This window comes from Salvelinus namaycush, chromosome 20 (genome assembly GCF_016432855.1).
Source record: "Salvelinus namaycush isolate Seneca chromosome 20, SaNama_1.0, whole genome shotgun sequence".
Classification (NCBI taxonomy): Eukaryota; Metazoa; Chordata; class Actinopteri; order Salmoniformes; family Salmonidae; genus Salvelinus; species Salvelinus namaycush.
This window is the reverse complement of record NC_052326.1, coordinates 8,103,069-8,124,983: the sequence shown is the minus strand read 5'-3', so window position 1 is coordinate 8,124,983 and position 21,915 is coordinate 8,103,069. Positions and strand designations below refer to the sequence as shown.

General features: G+C 41.5%; 1 protein-coding gene across 1 annotated transcript in view; it reads left to right on the top strand.

The window, feature by feature from the left end:
* Nucleotides 1–21,915, top strand: part of LOC120065650 (protein phosphatase 1 regulatory inhibitor subunit 16B-like) — a 78,768-nt gene that overhangs the window by 33,579 nt on the left and 23,274 nt on the right. Inside the window, exon 2 of the mRNA XM_039016715.1 lies at nt 7,917–7,987. Coding sequence (XP_038872643.1) covers nt 7,917–7,987 — 71 coding nt within the window. The remainder of the gene's footprint in view (nt 1–7,916; nt 7,988–21,915) is intronic.

The window sequence follows — 21,915 nt, the reverse complement described above, 5'->3', positions numbered from 1 at the left end:
CCTCTTTAATCCATCTCTCTCATCCTCTGTTCTTTTTTCAGCCCTCTAACTTTCCCTCCCTGTCAAACATAGAGCTTTTATTAGTTTAAGTATGCACTTTAATTTCTCGAAATTAAAAACTAGAGCCGCAGAGAGGATCATCAATCTCGAGACACTGTAGCTGTGCTGTGTTTTGTTGTGTTGCATTGTGTAGTGTCGTCTTGTATCGCATTGTGTCATGTTTGTTTGTGTGTGTGTGTGCATGTGTATTGTGTGGATGTACCGTAAATGCACATTGAATGTGTTGAGACAAAGGTAGGCATTGAATGCAAGGCATTGATTCATACCCTCATCGTTAATACGTAAGTTCTGTCTGATTCGGACTGAAGGGATAAGAAGCTATAATTAAGCAATAAGGCCCGAGGGGGTGTGGAATATTGGCCAATAGGGCCCCACAGGGGATGTGTCATAATATCCATAAAACCTAGCGGTCAAACCATTTTCACCATTTTTCCCATAGGAATTTTAGAACCACTTCAAACAAGGTCTGTAGCCTTTCCCTGGCGTGATGTTTTGATAACCGTGTAAATCTCTCTCGGACAAGGGGACTTTTATCAGATTCGAAAATGCTAATTAGCATCAAAGTAGACATCATGCAAGACTACAAATCCCCGCTCGCACGTCATCTCTAGCTGATACCTTTGCTGTCAGCTAGCTAGCTACTAGCTACCTTGATCCAAAACCAGATATATTGAACATTTTCATTTACTATTCCATTGAATTAATATTTGTTGTCTTATTTATGCATTTGTTCTTGCCTTGTACAGAATGCTATCCTAGTAGCAGTCAGGTATTTACAATGTGCCATGAATACTAGGCTAGTTTATTAAAAAACATTTTTTTTGCTAGTTAGCGAAATTAGCAACACACTTATTTTACCACATCGTCTTCTCTTTCAGCCGGTGGAGGTCTATATTTAAACCCTTGTAATGTCTGCCAACAATATGGCCGAGGTGAAAGCTATTTCAATTCATGGTGTCAACATGTTCTGTTGCAGATTCAAAGCCAGATTAACTCGTTGCAGAATGTATCCATAATCATGAATGAATACGCATATTTATATGACAAGAACGCACCTAGTCGCCCATGAATCACGTCAAACACCTGAACTCCCAACAGTTACATTGTTTTTAAAGAAATCATAGCGGTAAACAGTGCACACATATGCCTTTTAAACATAACATATAAACGTCTGAATTGAAGTACTATTTAAATGATTTATTACTCAATGCCACAAACCTGGGAGATTGAGGAGCACCATATGAACAATTATTATTAACCAAGAGTGCACAGATTCTTCTGCTTTTCCATTTTAGGAATTAGACCAACACAATGTAAAATAGCACGTTGTGATTTTTGGTGGGTGAGTTACAAATGGAGAAACTAGTGGATGCTTAAGGTAGGTTTAATACGAAATACTAGGTCGACTCCAGCAGAATGAGAAACAAGGAAGCTTAAATGCCGCTATATCAACACCCTTGTCAATTTTACAGGTCTATGTTAAATTAACAGGTCCCCCAGGCCATGCACAGCCAACCAGAATTAGATCTTCCCCACAAAAGGGCTTTATTACAGATATAAATACTCCTCAGTTTCTTCAGCTCTCCGGGTGGCTGGTCTCAGACAATCCCGCAGGTGATGAAGCCGGATGGAGAGGTCCTGGGCTGGTGTGGTTACACGTGGTCTGCGGTTGTGAGGCCGGTTGGATGTACTGACAATTTATTTATTTTTTAATACGGAGGTGGCTTATGGTAGAGAAATCAACATTAAATTCTCTGGCTACAGCTCTGGTGGACATTCCTGCAGCCATTATGCCAATTGCACACTCCCTCAAAACTTGAGACATCTGTGGTGTTGTGTGACAAAACTGCACATTTCACAGGGCCTTTTATTCTCCCCAGCACAAGGTGCACATGTGTAATGATCATGATGTTAAATAATCTCCTTGAAATGCCACACCTGTCAGGTGGATGGATTATCTTGGCAAAGGAGAAATGCTCACTAATAGGGATGTAAACAGATTTGTGTGCTCAATTTGAGAGAAATAAGCTTTGTGTGTGTGTGTGTGTGTGTGTGTGTAAATACACAGTATTTACAGATCGATACTTGTAGTCAAAGTATTATTGCGATATATAACTGCATCGATGTTGCTTACTATATTACTGATCTGCTGTCTAGAAGGTAACAGCAAACAGAGCAATGTCTACCCGCAGTAAAGCAAGCACATTGACTCGAGAGAGGATGCTAATCAGTTCATCTCTGAAACATCTCAAAAGCCAGACCAAAATAATACAGCTAGCAAGAAAAGCTACAAGTCAAGTAGTACTTGAAGTAGGCTACCCACCGCTCACCCACAGACACAAACAAACATTATAAAGAATGCCTAGCTTTACCATCTAAGTTAGCTAACTATTTTATAAAAGCCAAAGAAATACATTTGTTTTTGTGAGTTTCTCATGCATTTAAATGTAGCCATCTGGCCAGGCTAATGTTGCTAACCATGAGCTAGCTCGCTGCATAACATCTTGTCTTGTGTACGTTTGAAAACTTGCCCAAGGCAGTTAACATAATTGTCAATTTAACACATTTTGCCAATTTATTCATTACTAAATTTAGCCGACAGTAGATGATTGATCCAGAGATTCTTGACTTTACCTTGATTCGCCAGTCTGGTGAGTGACGTGAAACTTGAGACAGGCATTTGTAGTTCTGTATGATAGCCACATTAGCAGATAATTAGCATTTAATTCTCGGGTGGTAAATACAGTTGAATGCATTGATTAGTCACCTTGTCCGAGAGAGATTTACATGGTTATCAAAACGTCACGCCAAGGTAAGTCTACATTAAACACAGCCATTGTTTTATGTGTTTCTAAAATCCCCTATCGGAAAAATTTATGTTTGACCGCTAGGTTTTATGGGTATTATGACTCATCCTGTTGGTTTTCTATATACCACAGCTACGGGCTTTTTTATGCACGACGCAAAGCGGAGTGCCTGGATACAGCCCTTAGCCGTGGTATATTGGCCATATACCACAAACCCCAGAGGTGCCTTATTGCTATTATAAACTGGTTATCAACATAAAAAGAACCGTAAACAACTAGCTTTGCGTCATACCGGTGGTTTATTGTCTGTTATAAACACGGCTGAAATGCGGTTTCAGCCAATCAGCATCCAGGACCCAAACCATTACCGGTTTAAAATCAAGCATAAACTGTATCCTAAAACGTTGTTTACATACGACAGACAGTTGGTCCCAGAGGGTAAATCAAAGACTGTTCTGTTCTTCCATTTTTAAAGAGGAAATGTTTTCAATTCTTCGGTTCTTCTATTTTAGCTGTTTGCCCAGCTGAAATTGTTTGTTTCTGGTGTCCTTTGACAGCTCTTTGGTCTTGGCCATAGTGGAGTTTGGAGTGTGACTGTTTGAGGTTGTGGACAGGTGTCTTTTATACTGATAACAAGTTCAAACAGGTGCCATTAATACAGGTAACGAGTGGAGGACAGAGGAGCCTCTTAAAGAAGAAGTTACAGGTCTGTGAGAGCCAGAAATCTTGCTTGTTTGTAGGTGACCAAATACTTATTTTCCACCATAATTTGCAAATAAATTCATAAAAAATCCTACAATGTGATTTTCTGGATTTTTTTTCTCATTTTGTATGTCATAGTTGAAGTGTACCTATGATGAAAATTACAGGCCTCTCTCATCTTTTTAAGTGGGAGAACTTGCTCAATTGGTGGCTGACTAAATACTTTTTTGCCCCACTGTATATATATATATATATATATATATATATATATATATATATATATATATATATATAATTATTTTTTTAAATATAGAGACCCATTCTGAACGTACCCGTGGACAACTAGACCCTTTTCGTATAGACGTGGTCGGATCTAGACCAGGTCTGATCCGAGTAAGGAAATCAGCAGAAAATGATTTTAAGCTACTTCATTATCCGTAGCTGATAAAACACGAGAGGAGGGAGAGAGGTGCTGCTCTAGCAGGCGGGGGAGGAACCATACTGTGAGCGAGTGACGGACTAGAGACAGCAACCAACCAAGTCGACTCGCGCTATAGTATACTAATAGCTGCCATACCTAGGTTATTTATCATAAAATAATATCACGTAGTACCTGTCTTGACTGCATCAAACCGGGCAAAGCTACTTAAACTAGCTAGCAAGGCTAATTGAGGCTTCAGCGCATGCATGCGCGTTCTCATCCTACAGTTACAAATAACGCCATTCACAATATGAAGTAGCAGCCTATCTGTTGGCTCGGGGTCGCTGTAGCCTATCCTTCTCCTTTACTTTTAATTCCGTCATTTTAATTCCATCTTCCATATCTCCTAACTTTTGCCAAACACAGAGCGAGGCTCTATGACTGTAGCCTATTGCCGCTTTGATGACTTATGATTGGCCAACAACAAGCTGCACGTACCACGCTCCACTCTTGTGAAAAGCAAAAGCATAAATAATAAAATCTCTCTCTCTCTCTCGCTCTCTCTCGCTCTCTCTCGCTCTCTCTCGCTCTCTCTCTCGCTCTCTCTCTCTCGCTCTCTCTCTCTCGCTCTCTCTCGCTCTCTCTCTCTCGCTCTCTCTCTCTCGCTCTCTCTCTCTCGCTCTCTCTCTCTCGCTCTCTCTCTCTCTCTCTCTCGCTCTCTCTCTCTCAAGGGTGAATCCTAACTTCCACTGAAGTCAAATGTTCACTTAGTCATGCATTGATGTCAGTGGAACGGAAAATTCTGATTCGCCGCTCGGTGATTACAGTAAAGACACTTTCTAGTCTGTGTGGAAAGACACGGGGTGCTCCGCACGTTGTGTTGGAGATACAGCGGCTGTGAGAAGAAGACTAGTATATTTCTAATCAGTAGCTGAGCATGGGTACAGGAAGGTCGGAGGCAGTGTGTCAGTAACCGTGATCACAGAGGATGGGGATGCTGAGGAGGACAGCAATGCCCTGGAGGCCTTAGACAAAATCTGCTGACAAACTGGGAAGTGTAGGTTAGGTAGTGTGTACTGTAGGCCTACAGCGTACTATACTGAGAGAGGGTCAAGCTGAGGTGAGAAACAGGGAGGGGTGTGTGTGTTTACGTATCGTGTGTGTGTGTGTCGAGCTGCGGGGGAGTTTTGGCGGTTTAAAGACAGATACCCTGTGGGGAATTAGTAATGTGTGCAATAATTATCATCCCCAATCTCCTTTTCCTGCTCTCTCTCTCTCTCTCCAAATCCCCCTCCTACGAACATCCCCCTTCACCCCCCAGCTCACAGCCCATCACAGCACCCACCCCAGAGTTATGTCCATTTCTGGGTCTGGTTTGTTTCCGTTATTAAAAAAAGCAGCTCAGGCAAACCTGCCAAAACAGAGGATGATGTGAAAATAACCCAGAAAGATCAGCCTGTCTGTCAACTATGTTGTTCAGCTCTCCTGGTGATCCAGTATATTCTGTACGGTGCGTCAGATCCAACGGCTTAAAAAACACATGTACGCCCACGCGCACACACACACAGGGAGGGAACAATAATAATCCAAAAGCCTTTACATCACCTGCTGTACTGTCCAACCAAAGTCACTATGGTGATAACATCCTGACATTAATTTATGATTTTAATAACCTTCATTTCTGCTCAAATGAATTCTAGAAATATTTGATAATCCACAATTAATGGCTTCTGGGTTGATGGATGGGGCAAATGTAAGGGGTAATCCAGGATGGCAGAAAGAGGCTCTGGCGCTACAGTACCAGTATAGACATGTAGTACCCTTGTATGAAAGCCTAGTGTGGTCTGCACACATGATTTGACCTGAAAGCATAGTAAGGTATTGAGACTGGTCATGTGATAACGTCTAATTTGATCTGAAAGCATAGTATGGTGTTCGAGAATAGTCCTATTTGATAAAGTCTAATTTGGTCTGAAAGGGAAAGGGGGATACCTAGTCAGTTGTACACCTGAATGCCTTCAACTGAAATGTGTCTTCTGCATTTTACCCAACGGGGGGCTGCCTTAATCGACATCCACGTCTTCGGCGCCTAGGGAACATTGGGTTAACTGCCTTGGTCAGGGGCAGAGTGACTGATTTTTACCTTGTCAGCTCGGGGATTCGATCCAGCAACCTTTCGGTTACTGGCCCAACGATCTAACCACTAGGCTACCTGCCGCCCCTAAAGCATAGTATGTATTGAGAATGGTCATGTAATAACGTCGAATGAATTTTGGGCACCACTTGTTTGTTATTAGTCAACAGGAAATCATAAAATAGTTACAATTATCATATAATATAATCTGAAAGCAGTTCAGGACTTCTAAGTGACAAGGCAATGCATTTCTACACTTTCAGTTTTGTAGTCCTGGAATAGGTAAGGCCTCTGTTCAGGAAAGCTGTGATTGGTTCAGGTGAGGGAAGGGTTCCGGGGGCTGAGTCCGCCCCCATTTATCACCTGCATTGTTCTGTGAGGCTTGAAAACAATTGAGTCAAGACGGTCGGACTCTCCAGACACCAAACAGCACACTTTTCCGTGGACAAATAAGGGTAGTAATACCTGTTAATAGCAGGAAAACATCACAACAAACATTCCGGAAAGGTGTATGCATTCTTCCCTGCTGAAACAGTTTGTGCATATATTACGACAGTTTTTGTTCGTTTTGGACTGCTGTTCGGTCACACAAAATGTTTAATTGAGGCAAGCCGAATTTTGAAGTCTACGCCCCTTAGTCCGTGATTGGTCAACTGGAGGGGTGATGCGAGTTTCTGCTTCCTGACGACTCAGCCTGAAACTGGATTCAACATGGCGAACCACAACTTCGAGCATCGATTGACCGAGGAGGTACAAAAGTACCTTCACCAGTACGATTCTATCCATCTATCCATATAAAGACCAGCATGTAAAATTTAAATTAGTGGAGGGAGATTGCAGAGACCCTGGGGTCTGACCCAACCGCTTGTTCTAAAAGTAGGGTAGGGTTCGCGACAAGTTCATATTGACAAGTTTGTTTGGCTTGCTTGTTCAGAATGTGGAAAGACGTTTTGGAGTTCGGTTAGGGTTTTTCTCAACGGCCAGCCGAATTTCGGAAGCCGAAGTCTACTTCCCTTCGTCGGTGATTGGTCAACAGTAGGGATTCTTTGTTGTCATTAAACTAGATACTCGTTTTGATGCACTTTTTTTTATTTTTTTATAGAAAAATACTAAACATTTTAGTTAGATGTCAAATTAATGATAGATTTCTTGAGTTATCTTAGATTAAATCTGACTTTTGGGGAAGTGTATACTGGGTATGGTGTCTCAAATGGACAAACGGTACTACTGCCGCTTTTTTAATCATTTTTCAAGCAAAGCTCTTTTAAGGGAGTATGCGAGCACACTCGGGCGTTTCGGCTAGCCGAACTGAGGCATGCTGACGCTTTTATTAGACACACGTCTCAACACGTTAACCTTGTTATTTTTTTGTCCCCTTGTGCTGTTTTGGTTGAGGAAATCAGAGTTACTGAGGCACTCTGTGTACAGTCCATCGATTCCCATGGATAATATCCTTGGCTGAGGCATTACTGTTTGTCGGGACCCTGCTGGCTCTATTTCTCCTGCTAGCCTAGTACCATTTAGTTCAATCATGGCTGAGTGTCCCTGGCATTGTCCTATACTGGAGGTTTGAAATTAGCAAAAGGGGGAAGGACAACCCCTGCTGGGAACTTACTGTGAGTGCCCCCCCCCCCCCCCCCCCCTTCCTAGGTTCTCTGGCCAGTGAAGAGAGGCAACATGTGTGTTGTCATTGTTCTTGTTGTCTGGCGTGGATGTGTGACGTCAACGCTGTTCTACCATAGTTTGTTAATGTGTTGTCCCCTCTGTTTCTCTCCCGCTCTCTGTGTTCCAGTGCGCTACCTGCTGAAGAACAATGTCAGTCCAGACTTGTGCAACGAGGACGGACTCACTGCCCTACACCAGGTGAGCTTACGTTTCTCTGTCCCTGGTCTCTGACCATGATCAACCATATAATTAGTTAGACACAAAGTCCTTCAATCCACATATTTTTCAGTGGCAGTCAGACTTTAGGTCCAAATAATTCTCCCCAGTCTCTCTGTCGCTCTCTAAAATCCAGGACACCAGACACTTTAAAAGAAAACTGGTTAACCGGCACCGTCAACCGATTGAAAACCGCTTAAATGTGCCAAACATGGTTGAGACATGCTCTATCAGTCTGTAGTGAATCTGCTTGGTGGTGTAATGTGTGATGGAGCTGGTGCCAGAAAACCAGCTTGGGCCTCCAGCCCTTCAGCTCAGAGTCTGCCTGCCTGCCTGCCTGCCTGCCTGCCTGCCTGCCTGCCTGCCTGCCTGCCTGCCTGCCTGCCTGCCTGCCTGCCTGTCTGCCTGCCTGCCTGTCTGCCTGCCTGTCTGCCCACAACACCAGATAATCTGCACTCTTAGGATATAAAACTGTGTGTGTTCTGAGCCTTCCCCCAAAAATAGCAGCAACATCCAAAGATTGGGGGGTTGTGGCACTTGCGTGTGTTTATTAGTGTTTATTAACTCGGCTAGCCGAACGAATGTGCTCACATACTCTCACTCGGTTTCCCGAGTGGCGCAGTGGTCTAAGACACTGCATCCCAGTGCAATAGGCGTCACTGCAGTACCTGGTTCGAATCCAGACTGCATCACATCCGGCCGTGATTGGGAGTCCCATCGGGTGGCGCACAATTGGCCCAGCGTCGTCCGGGTTTGGCTGGGGTAGGCCGTCATTGTAAATAAGAATTTGTTCTTAACTGATTTGCCTAGTTAAATAAAGGTTAAATAAATTAAATGAAAAAATGTTTCATGCCATGCTATCGTACCTGCAGTGGTGGGCTGCGTGTGCGTGTGCGTGCGTCTTTACTTTGTGTTTGTCTGAGGTAGTGTAATTAATGAGTTGTTCCAGGCCATGCTATTGTACCTGCAGTGTGGTGTGCTCTCGTTATGACACGGGACATTAATCAATGCAGCCCGGCACACACCTTGGCTCCGTCTCTATTCATGTTTCCTCAATTCCTCATATCCCCTCTCCTCGCCGTTTCTCAAAAAAAAACAAAAAAAAGGCGTATGCTGCCATATACCCCGGGACAGTAGAGGGCGATGAGCTGGTAATAGCCATCTATGGCCAAACAAGGAAGTGACAACACACCCAAGCAAGGAAGAGACGAGCGGGAGCATAAAATAGTGTACACAGAGAGACACTTGACTGGCAAGAAAATATCATTTGTGCGAATTACCCGGGATCCACTAGATGGATGTATCTAGAAACACAAATAATAGGCGAGATACGGAGACAGAGAAGATGCCCGCTACAGGTTCACAAGGGTGGTTGTGGGGGCATACGGCTGAGGGAGGTATGGTGGAGTGTTTCAAGAGTTCTTTTGGGTCTAAACCCTAAACCCTGCTGCAGAAGACCCTCGATTTACAACCGCCAGCTGTCCTGCCAGGTTCCACGATGCCAAGTCCTCATGTTTTCCTGGGAGATGCAACTTTCCCCCTACATGAGAACGTCATGCGCCCTTATACATGTATGTTGATAATAGAATGTTGGAATCAATTTCACTTATTCTGTTTCACATTTCCCTCGTTTATGTATACATGTAGGCACCTCTATGATAAATGCCATTTTATTTATTTATATACAGTACCAGTCAAAAGTTTGGACACACCTACTAATTCCAGGGTTTTATTTTTACTATTTTCTACATTACGTAGAATAATAGTGAAGACATCACAACTTTGAAATAGCACATATGGAATCATAATTTTTTGTCCATTTTTAAAATAAAATTGATCAGATATACAGTGTAGTAGTAGTTAATGTTGTAAATGACTATTGTAGCTGGAAACGGCAGATTTTTTTTAATAGAATATCTACATAGGCGTACAGAGGCCCATTATCAGCAACCATCACTCCTGTGTTCCAATGGCACGTTGTATTAGCTAATCCAAGTTTATCATTTTAATAGGCTAATTGATCATAGAAAACCCTTTTGCAATTACGTTAGCACAGCTGAAAACTGTTGTTCTGTTTAAAGAGCAATACAACTGGGTTTCTTTAGACTCGTTGAGCATTTGTGGGTTCAAAAGGCTCGAAATGGCCAGAAACAAAGACCTTTCTTTTGAAACTTGTCAGTCTATTCTTGTTCTGAGAAATGAAGGCTATTCCGTGCGACAAATTGCCAAGAAACTGAAGATCTCATACAACGCTGTGTACTACTCCCTTCACAGAACAGTACAAACTGGCTCTAACCAGAATAGAAAGAGGAGTTGGAGGCCCCGGTTCTAATGTTATAACTTCTAATTGTAAATGTATCCACTGGCGAATTTAGATAGTGAAGTGATTGCTATCAAGAGCCAACATCTTTTTTTTTGCGTCAGTGTTGTCTGCCAGCAGTAATGGTCTCTGATTGATTGAGAGATTCAATGAGCTATCGTCGTTTAGTAACATAGGAAATGCAAAGCAGTGAATATTTACATTCATGCACTTTGAAATAAATGTTGTAACTTTGTCCTAAAGCATTTTAAATGCACGGCACTCCCACGTCATATGAATGAATATGCCTACCTGATACAGGGGACACAGTGAACAGTTGGGAGTTGGGGCCAGTTTCATCGTAAAGTTTCCTTGGTGTTAAATACAGTCTGTGAACAAACTTAAAATGTATAAATTGATGGTTCAGATTACGGGATGCCAAGGTCTAATTTTCCCATATTCTGTTCCAGTTAAAGGGTTTTTCAAATTCACTTAGATCTGTGGACCATATGTTTTTAATGGATATCTAAAACTTCGTTTTTCAAAAGTTTATATATTATAGAGATCAGTCCTTTCGGGAGCCCAGATCATTTATTTATAAATCCCATCATTGGATGGTTTGGTAGTAGGGTTTCCCAAGGGATTCCTTAGGACAGCATAGCTGACCTAAATTGTAAATATAGAAAAGAAGTTACCTGGTAATGTGTATGTTTTTCAAATCTTGGAATATTCTCAAACCATTACTGTCCGTGATATCGGCAAGGGCACGGATTCCACATTTGGATCATTGGGGGATGCAAAAGGCCGCCCTCCTCATCGCAAGGCGTTATTGGGAAATATTGGAGTATAGACAGGCCATTTTGATTCCCAGTTACGTTGTTTTTCAATTTTGCGCCAAATATACATTTTGTGAGCAAAAATAGCACCAAAGCGTAGTTGACATTTGTTTAAGGGATATATCAGTAAAGACCACATCTTACAGGGCAATACTTAAATAAATAATTAATGTATAATGAGATGACGTGATCAGTAGATTTGAGGGATATTGCTGTTGTTTACTTCGAATTGACGAATTGCCTGGGCTCGGGGGCCATGGATAATAAAAAATACCAAAAGAGATCACGATGTCTGCTGCATCTAGGGATTCTGAACGGACGAGCATATATCACCTGTTAGAACTATGGCTAAGGGATTGGCATATGGCATTGTGGCCCTTTACACACCTTTCCAAAATTTCAGATTTGGGCACTGATAAACGCCTAAATTGGAACACGGTTGGCTGTACAATAACATGCCGTACGTGACGTCAGAGCTCCTGCTCTGCGCTCCACAGCACCGTATGGGTGTTGACTGACAGACGTTCTGAACTTGAGCACCTAGGACTCTAGGTATTCTGAAAGATGAGACGTTGAGGATTATTAAAAATACCGCTTTGATGTCACACAAGCAAACACCCGTGAGTTCAACTGGGCACTTCACATTTCCATATCATAAAACATTCATGGTCACTACGTTTGATGTACCATTTACAAGACGACATGGCGTAATACCCTTGGTTGTTCTGATGATTGTCTATTGTGAACAAATTTCGCCGCAGCAAACTCACCTGAATGCACTCAGGACTCCTTTCTATGCGCACCAAAATGATGATTGGTTTCTCTGAATTGCATTGTGAAAGCCTAACACTGTAATATCATATTTTATCATTTAGCTAGTGGGAATAGAACAGGCTTTCAAATGATGCACACCTGACCCAGATTGGGATTTGTGAGGGTGGAGATGCGTGTGTGTGTTTGGCCACATGGAGACACCAGTTAGTTCTCTCATTCAAACCCTTGTCATTTTTTTTTGTCTTATGTTGCACCTACCCCACATTTCCCAGGAATATTCTTATCATGTTACTGAATGTTTCCGGAGTATTTTCAGATTTTGTTATCAACAAATGTGTCAAAGTACTGTAAATGTCCAGTAAATATAAAATCAACAGTGTCGTGTTTGGATTCAGTCTTGTGTCCGGTGAACTGTTGCGTCCTCGCCTTTTGGTCGAATCATTCTCCCATAATCTCGAAACGGTTCCCTTTCCATTGCTACCACGGATATGCATTTCATATTTCTTCTGTAAGAAACATTTCAATTTAGACCTATCCATATAGGCCAATTCCCACGAGTGTAAAGGGTTAATCATGTTAATGAAATAGGAGCTAATTCCCATATGTTCCAAGACAGACCAGAGATACAGTATGACCATTTTGGTCTATCAAAAGTGTTTTCTGCATTGAGAGATGAAACCCAAGGAGCTGTTGTTTCTGATGAAGTATTTACGATATGTAATAGTCGACGAAGGTTTATCAGAGGTTACATTTTTTTTAACAAGCCGCTTTGGTCCTGTAATTTTTGTTTGTTTTGGATAGAAAGGTGAGAGATTCGGCACAGTGCAGTGACATTGCTCAGGCTGATCATCTCGAACATACTGTATCATTTATGTAGCTCTCTGCTCTGTCTTGTACTCTGTCTGCCTGGCACCACTGGGTGATGGGTGGGTGGCAAGACATCTTCTCTCTCATGGAAAAAAAGAAATGTCTCTCAATTTAATTTCCTGTGAGATTAGTCATAAGAAGAGAAGAGTAGGCGACTTTAATTTCATTTTCTGAGTTTGTATGTTCCGCTAGTCTGTCACCATCATGTAAATATAGTAACTCATTTCATTTCTATGGTCAGCACCACACCTCAGTGTGTGTGTTCACTTTTTATTTGTTCTATTCCCCGGCACATAATTCTGGACCATGGGTAGGTAGCATGTCTTGACTGAGGGGTCTGGGCCTCTTGGTCAGTGACAGGCCTCTATGTTGGAGCACAATGATTTGTTGGATTTAAGAGAATACATTAGATCCAAGAGGGTAACAAAGATATCATATAACAACGCACATCCAATATGGTTCTGGAAAGGAAAATATGACCAATTGACTATACATAAAGAACACACACTAGCTTTGTGTTATTTTTAAACCTGCTGCAACTACTGTGAAAGTGTTTGTGTGTGTGGGGGTGGTTCTTTTATCCTTGTGGGGACATAAAATCCTCACAAGGACAGTAAAACAAGGAAAATTCAGCCCTGTGAGGACTGACATCCCCATGAGGACAAAGGCTATTTTAAACTTTGGTATTAGGGTCACAAGTAGCGTTAGAATTATGGTAAGGGTTAGCGGTTAGGGTTAAGAGTTTGGGTTAGGGTTACACGTCAGGGTTATTTTATTGTTATTCTTTTTTTTTTTTTTTTTACTTCATTTCATTTGAGTAAATACTTCCTTAACACTTATTTTTCTTTTAAACTGCATTGTTGGTTAAGTAAGTAAGCATTTCTCTGTAAGGTCTACACCTTTGTATTCGGCGCATGTGACAAATACAATTAGATTTTATGTTAGGGGCTAGGGAAAATAGGATTTTGAATGGACATTTCTTTTAGGTCCCCACGAGGATAGAAGAACATAACTGTGTGTCACGACACCAATTTCTGAAGTGTCACGGCACCAATTTCAGGTGTCATAATCCAGCTGGCTTTGTTTTATCACTGATAGATCCACCAGAGGTATTCTCCTTTACACTTGATTATGAGTGCACTGGAATCTGAGAATTTGACACAGTTATGCCCTGTTAATCAGTGAGTTCGAGTGCCTTCACGAAAGTGTCACATCGAGTAAAGAAATGTCTGAACACATCTGAAGGCCTGTCAATCTCACTTGCTCCCAGAATAAAAAAGCAGTGGTGTAAAGTAATTAAATAAAAATACCCCCCCAAAATTACTTAAGTAGTACTTTAAAGTATCTGTACTTTAACTATCTGTATTTTGGCTACTTTTACTTCACTATATTCCTAAAGAAAATAATGTACTTTTTACTCCATACATTTTCCCTGACACACACTTGTAACATTTTGACAGGAAAATTGTCCAATTCACACACTTATCAAGAGAACATCCCTGGTCATCCCTACTGCCTCTGATCTGTCAGACTCACTAAACACAACCGCTTCGTTTGTAAATTATGTCTGCGTGTTGGATTGTGCCCCTGGCTATCAGTCAATAAAAACACACATTTGTGCCGTCTGGTTGGCTTAATATAAGGAAGTTGAAATGATTTCTACTTTTGATGCTTAAGTCCATTTTAGCAATTCCATTTACTTTTGATACTTAAGTATATTTAAAATCAAATACGTTTAGACTTTTACTCAAGTAGTATTTTTTACTGGGTGACTTTCACTTTTACTCGAGTCATTTTCTATTAAGGTATCTTTACTTTTACTCTAGTATGACAATTGAGTACTTTTCCCACCACTATAAAAGAGTAACCCAGGAGTGCTTTCGAATGTTTCGACATTATACCAAACAACAGTACCGCACCCCAGTATTCCATACTCTGTATCCTTCCGACTAAACAAACACTGAGGCTAAATTTAGTTGGCCTACACCTTTACTGTACAGTACGTCAGCCTTGTTCTCTCCTCTCCTCATCTAGTCTCAGATATCCCCGACCTTGGAGCAACGTAAGCCAATTTTTTTTTTTTTACAGACAACTCTCTCAACAAATCACGAGTTTGGGTAGGCGGGGCTTAACACGCGTCCCAACTGATACATTGCCGGAAGCAAACCATCTGTCTAGAGACTACGCTTCACCAGGCCCTTCATTAACTCCTAACCACCTCAATAACAGCCCACCGTTTATGTATTAGATTCCGTACTATTAACCAAACACCGACTCCATAATATTATTTTGTTACCCTGGACCTTTACAGTGCATCAGCCTTGCGTTCCGCTCTCCGCTCTTCCCCTGCCCACCACCCCTCCAATCCATACAACCCACAGCCAGAGCCCAGTAACACAGCCAGTGTTGTTATCCACACACACAGATGCATAATCTGCCTCTTTGTGAGGCAGGCCTTCGTCTCTAAATACTTTGCATGAGCAGTTTATGAAAGACACATTATTTCCTTCCCCGGTCGGTTCATTGTCTTAGCGCAGGCAGAGGGCCGGGGGAGGCAGGCTACAGGGGAATTACAGGGAAAGGCTAGGGGGATTAGCCTAACAGCTAGTTTGTGGGCTCAAATATGTGGGTTTTAAAGAGGGTTCTTATGGTAATGCTAATGGTGGGCTAGCCAAGCTGTAATCCAGACAAGGCTAAATTATTTTGACATGGACACGGTTGGGTTTGTCTGTACACTTTGCCTAAATGTACCATTTGCCTAACACAAGCTGAAGATTTTGACTTTATCCAATCATGAGTATACAAACGCAACATTTAAGTTGTAAAAAATGTTTAGCTACTGTACATTTCACACATTAGAGCCTGTTACTAGGGCTGTATTAATGGCAAATATTTGGTAGACCTACAAATGTATTTTACTTTACTGTTTCCACTAGTGTTTACTCTGTATTTGATAGGAAAGTGTGTGGTAACAATGGTTACTTCCTGGTGACTTTCAGTTTAAAAAGAAATGTTTTTTTTTCCACTGTGGCTATGGCTCATGTTATTTCACCTAGCCTGACTGTACCATGGACCTTGTAACTTTGTCTCTTCTGCTGTCAAACAGTTTGCACGCATGCACACACACACACACACTCAAAAACATGCACACAGAAACACATCACACACACAGATCGCACAGGAAGAACAGAAATAAGCACCACCACCTGTATTATAATGTGTCATACTGTCGGTCTGCTTCTTGAAGCCAATAAGGAAGTTATTAAACAAGTCTCTCTCACAGACAGACAAACATTCTGTGTCTAAGAAGGGAAATATCCCCTGTGAACAAACTGATCTCTTGTCAAGCTCATAGTCTGTAGAGTTATGTTTCATATACTGTATGTTGGCAATTCCACGGTAACAGAATGATGCTGATACTCAGATTTTTCACTTTAAAAGTATGCCAAATAAAAACTATTGATTGAAAAGTTTTTAAAAAACAACTCTCTATGCACAAGGACTACTTTGAACAATTTCACATTTACTCAAACAGTGCAGATGTAAATTTGGTAATAGAATGACTGCAAAATCTCCCTCCAATTTATGTGACCACGTTTTCCAAAAACTCTGCTAAATACCTACTCTGAATTAAGATTCAAAGATGCCTGAAGAATGTGGTGTCAGCTATGAAATTATATCTATTTTGGTTATTGATGTACAGTAAGTGAAGTGGGTGAACACCCAGTAACAGCATGATGGTAACAGAATGACATGGTTCCCTGATCTGTACTATTTACCCTTTTAAAATGGCTTTTTGAGGAGAAGTGGAAGTGAAACCTGGAACCCCAAAGAACTTTTGTTGTGTTTGTAAACAACAACTGTTAAATCGCGGCTGTAAACAGCTAACGTAAACTCGTACATCGCCTTGGTCCGTACAATTGCCCTTATTTTAGCGCCCCAAAAACGTAATACTTCCAGATCAACTGTAATGTCAATACCATTGTAAAGCACAATTTCTCCCCTTTCCAACATTATCAATTACATGACCTATGGCGGGTGGGGAAGCGAACTAATGCGTGATAGTGAGAAGTGAGACTCGATCTGTCCAACTTATCACCTTATCGCCTCTAAAATGTAAATAAAACACTAAAAAGAGTTTATATAATGTGTCATTACATACCTATTTGAAGGTTTGTGTCGAATTTGAATTGGGTTTTTAGGGCGGTGCTAAAGTGATCTTAGAAGTAAACAGCGGCTTTGAGAATGCTGATCGCATGCAATGATGACGCAAAAAATGACTAGGTATCCCCCCTTACCCCCGTCACTGTCCATTTCTTGTTTTTAAACGATGAGAGAAGTGCTACACCAGGTGGAGAGAGATTGTAAGACAGAAATAGTTGCTTTATGGGTGCTGTACGTTACGACATGACACGTCACGATGTAACGGAGGGTCCGGTTTTTCAACTTTTCTCCAATACTATAGAACCATTACCATGTCGATCAACGCTTGAATAGAAACCTAGTTCACACCCCCGATTTTGAAGTCAACACAGTCGCTACAGTCCCATTAGTTTTCTTTGTAGCCTCGTTTGAATGTTGCGGTTGCGCACATTCGTACGGAATGGGGTGAGTTTACGTTAGCTGGCTAAGCTAGCTAACTTAGTTTAGTTGTTTTCTCAAGGTAAAAATTGGCAGTTTGACAGAATGTATTCCCTGGTGGGATGGTCCTTACGTCCCGAGACACATCTATTTTTCTAAATGAAAGTTTATAGATTTCCCAAAGAAGCAACGCTGCATTGCCTGCATGTATGGCTAGTAACGTTAGCAGCAGCAGGAGGTGGCGGATGATGTGTAGCACATGGGTAAGTTGTTTATTAAGTTAAACATCTATTCTAGGCAACGTCAGGTATCTAGCTAGCTACCTATGTGTAAATATGATAGACTGCCATCCATTAGTTGTTTTTTATGACACAAACGTAAGCTTAATCTGCTAAAAACAATGTTAGCTACCAAGCTAATAGCTAAGCTAGCTAGCTAATGAACAGATGTTCTGTCCCAAAGAGAGAACTATGACAATACAAAAACACAATTGCAACGAAATATCAAATGTTATATCATTTGAGAATAATGAAACGGGTCTAATTTCTATGTTTCCTAACCTCAGATACAGAGACCTGTGAAAGCTGCTATTCCCTGTCTGTGGATGAAGTTCACAAAGAATGTCCATCCAATATCTAGCTACTGGGTGTGCAGGTTTCTGTTACAGCCCTAACATTCTGCTTATTATGTTATATTAAACCCACTATTCATTTAACTATTCAATCACCTCCAGTGGTGTAAGGTACTTAAGTAAAAATACTTGAAAGTACCAATTAAGTAGTTTTGGGTATCTGTACTTTACTATTTATATTTTTGACAACTTTTACTTCACTACATTCCTAAACAAAATGATGTACTTTTTATTCCAAACATTTTCCCTGGCACCCAAAAGTACTCGTTACATTTTAAAAGCTTAGCAGGATAGGAAAATCGTCTAATTCACACACTTATAAAGAGAACATCCCTGGTCATCCCTACTGCCTCTGATCTGGTGGACTCACTAAACACATGCTTCATTTGTAAATGATGTCTGAGTGTTGTAGCGAGCCCCTGGCTATCCGTTAATAAAAAATTAAAAAACAGAAAATGGTGCCATCTGGCTTGCTTAATATAAGGAATTTGAAATAATTTATACTTTTCCTTTTGATACTTAAGTATATTTTAGCAATTACAGTTGTGGCCAAAAGTTTTGAGAATGACACAAATATTAATTTTCACAAAGTCTGCTGCCTCAGTTTGTATGATGTCAATTTGCATATACTCCAGAATGTTATGAAGAGGGATCAGATGAATTGCAATTAATTGCACAGTCCCTCTTTGCCATGCAAATGAACTGAATCCCCAAAAAACATTTCCACTGCATTTCAGCCCTGCCACAAAAGGACCAGCTGAGATCATGTCAGTGATTCTCTCGTTAACACAGGTGTGAGTGTTGACGAGGACAAGGCTGGAGATAACTCTGTCACGCTGATTGAGTTCGAATAACAGACTGGAGGCTTCAAAAGGAGGGTGGTGCTTGGAATCATTGTTCTTCTTCTGTCAACCATGGTTACCTGCAAGGAAACACGTGCCGTCATCATTGCTTTGCACAAAAAGGGCTTTCACAGGCAAGGATATTGCTGCCAGTAAGATTGCACCTAAATCAACCATTTATCGGATCATCAAGAACTTCAAGGAGAGTGGTTCAATTTTTGTGAAGAAGGCTTCAGAGTGCCCAAGAAAGTCCAGCAAGAGCCAGAACTGTCTCCTAAAGTTGATTCAGCTGCTCAGGAATGGCAGCAGGCAGTTGTGAGTGCATCTACATGCACAGTGAGGCGAAGACTTTTGGAGGATGGCCTGGTGTCAAGAAGGGCAGCAAGGAAGCCACTTCTCTCCAGGAAAAACATCAGGGACAGACTGATATTCTGCAAAAGGTACAGGGATTGGACTGCTGAGGACTACTGGGGTAAAGTTATTTTCTCTGAATCCCCTTTCCGATTGTTTGGGCCATCCGGAAAAAAGCTTGTCCGGAGAAGACAAGGTGAGCGCTACCATCAGTCCTGTGTCATGCCAACAGTAAAGCATCCTGACACCATTCATGTGTGGGGTTGCTTCTCAGCCAAGGGAGTGGGCTCACTCACAATTTTGCCTAAGAACACAGCCATGAATAAAGAATGGTACCAACACATCCTCCGAGAGCAACTTCTCCCAACCATGCAGTAACAGTTTGTTGACGAACAATGCCTTTTCCAGCATGATGGAGCACCTTGCCATAAGGCAAAAGTGATAACTAAGTGGCTCGGGGAACAAAACATCGATTTTTTGGGGGGGTCCATGGCCAGGAAACTCCCCAGACCTTAATCCCATTGAGAACTTGTGGTCAATCCTCAAGAGGCGGGTGGACAAACAAAACCCCACAAATTCTGACAAACTCCAAGCATTGATTATGCAAGAATGGGCTGCCATCAGTCAGGATATGGCCCAGAAGTTAATTGACAGCATACCAGGGCGGATTGCAGAGGTCTTGAAAAAGAAGGGTCAACACTGCAAATACTGACTCTTCGCATCAACTTCATATATTTGTCAATAAAAGCCTTTGACACTTATGAAATGCTTGTAATTATACTTCAGTGTTCCATAGTAACATCTGACAAAAATACCTAGACACTGAAGCAGCAAACTTTGTGGAAATTAATATTTGTGTCATTCTCAAAACTTTTGGCCACGACTGTACATACCAAATTATTTTAGACTTTTACTTGTGTAATATTTTACTGAGTGACTCACTTTTTTTGTTATTAAGGTATTTTTACTTTTACTCAAGTATGACAATTTGGGAACTTTTTACACGACTGATCATCTCTTGTTTTGGAGTAAGATGAATGTCGAAACCCACTAACCATGTACATAGGCATCCTTTGTATGACATTACATAAGGTGTTGATTCTTTGATTTAAGTATAGTGTATTTTTTGGTCATTGAACATTCCCTTTTTGTCTTGTTTTATTTGATTGTCACTCTCTCATTTTGTCTGATGATATTGCACAGATTTGCAGCTGAAGTCCTTGATCATTGCTGTGTGGGTGTAACGATCTCTGTACGGCTGACCTAGGATGCAACCCTTGTCCGCAACAGCACTTCATACCCACAAAGCAGTGTCCATTATCCTACCAAAACCATGGTCTTTACGTCTCAGGGTGGTCGACATCACCACACGATGGCTACGAGGGCTTTGTCTCTCCTTGATTACTTGCATCCTATCTCCTCACCTGTATTGTATCACAACTGTATTGGAGGAGAAGGTACAAGGTCCCTCCCCTCTGACCTTCTTCAATGGGTTTTTAGAAGGAGAAGAGGAATCAAGGAAGGATTCATTGAGAAAGAGCCTAGCACTCACCTGTCAACTAGCTCACGTGTGCTACACACTCACCCCTCTGCTACACTCACTGACGACCTCCTCCGCCGCATCAACATCAGCAGCCAGCGGAGCAGACTTTGTGAACTGAGTCAATCTAGCACCCAAATAATACACTTTGTGGGTATTTATCTCTGCTACATACTCAGATCACACAGTCGGCGGCTGAGTTATACGGTTGGTGGCATAGGAGGACGTGAAAGGGGTGTGACTAGAGCAGAGGTGAGCTGCAGGTGAGTTCTAGTATCCACTGTGATGTCATCCCCCTGAGACTTGTAGTAGTGTCTCCTCCTATCATTAATATTTTATATCGCAAGCATCTCCGCAGTGGGAGGATCTCATCCTGCAATTTTGCTTCATTTTGCTACACTCGCTGTACTCCTTCTCCAGTGGTTAGCATGCTACCTACAAGTGTCATTTAATTAGGGTTTGCGTCCCGGCACGGTCAGCCATACAGGGATGGAACTTAATGTAAAAAGCCCAATGTAAAAGTGACCCTTCACTGTGGCCACCCTTCACTCTGGTTTCTCTTGCCTCAACTATCCGTGCTCCACCCTTTTGGTTACAGTGGATGTGAGATTATTTGCCAAATGCAGACATACAGTATGATGGGAATAGTATTGGCCCTGTGGGCATGTCCAATGCACATGTGGCTTGCCATTTCTTTACTGTAACAGGATTAGCAAATCCTCACTCATTTACATTTTGTTAAGATGTTTTCGTCATTTGAAATGATACTATTAGAAATAGGAAAAGCATTCACACCTGAGAACTTGTGTGGGAATCATTTGCTACTAACTTGAAAGAAAACAAAAGGCCGATACTGGCAAGATCAGTGTGTGGGTTTTTCTTTTTCATCAGCCAATTAATGAGGCTAACCATGTTGAAGGATACCAGATGAGACTCATGAGGCTAACCATGTTGAAGGATACCAGATGAGACTCATGAGGCTAACCATGTTGAAGGATACCAGATGAGACTCATGAGGCTAACCATGTTGAAGGATACCAGATGAGACTCATGAGGCTAACCATGTTGAAGGATACCAGATGAGACTCATAATGGGGCTAACCATGTTGAAGGATACCAGATGAGACTCATAATGAGGCTAACATTGTTGAAGAATACCAGATGAGACTCATAATGAGGCTAACCATGT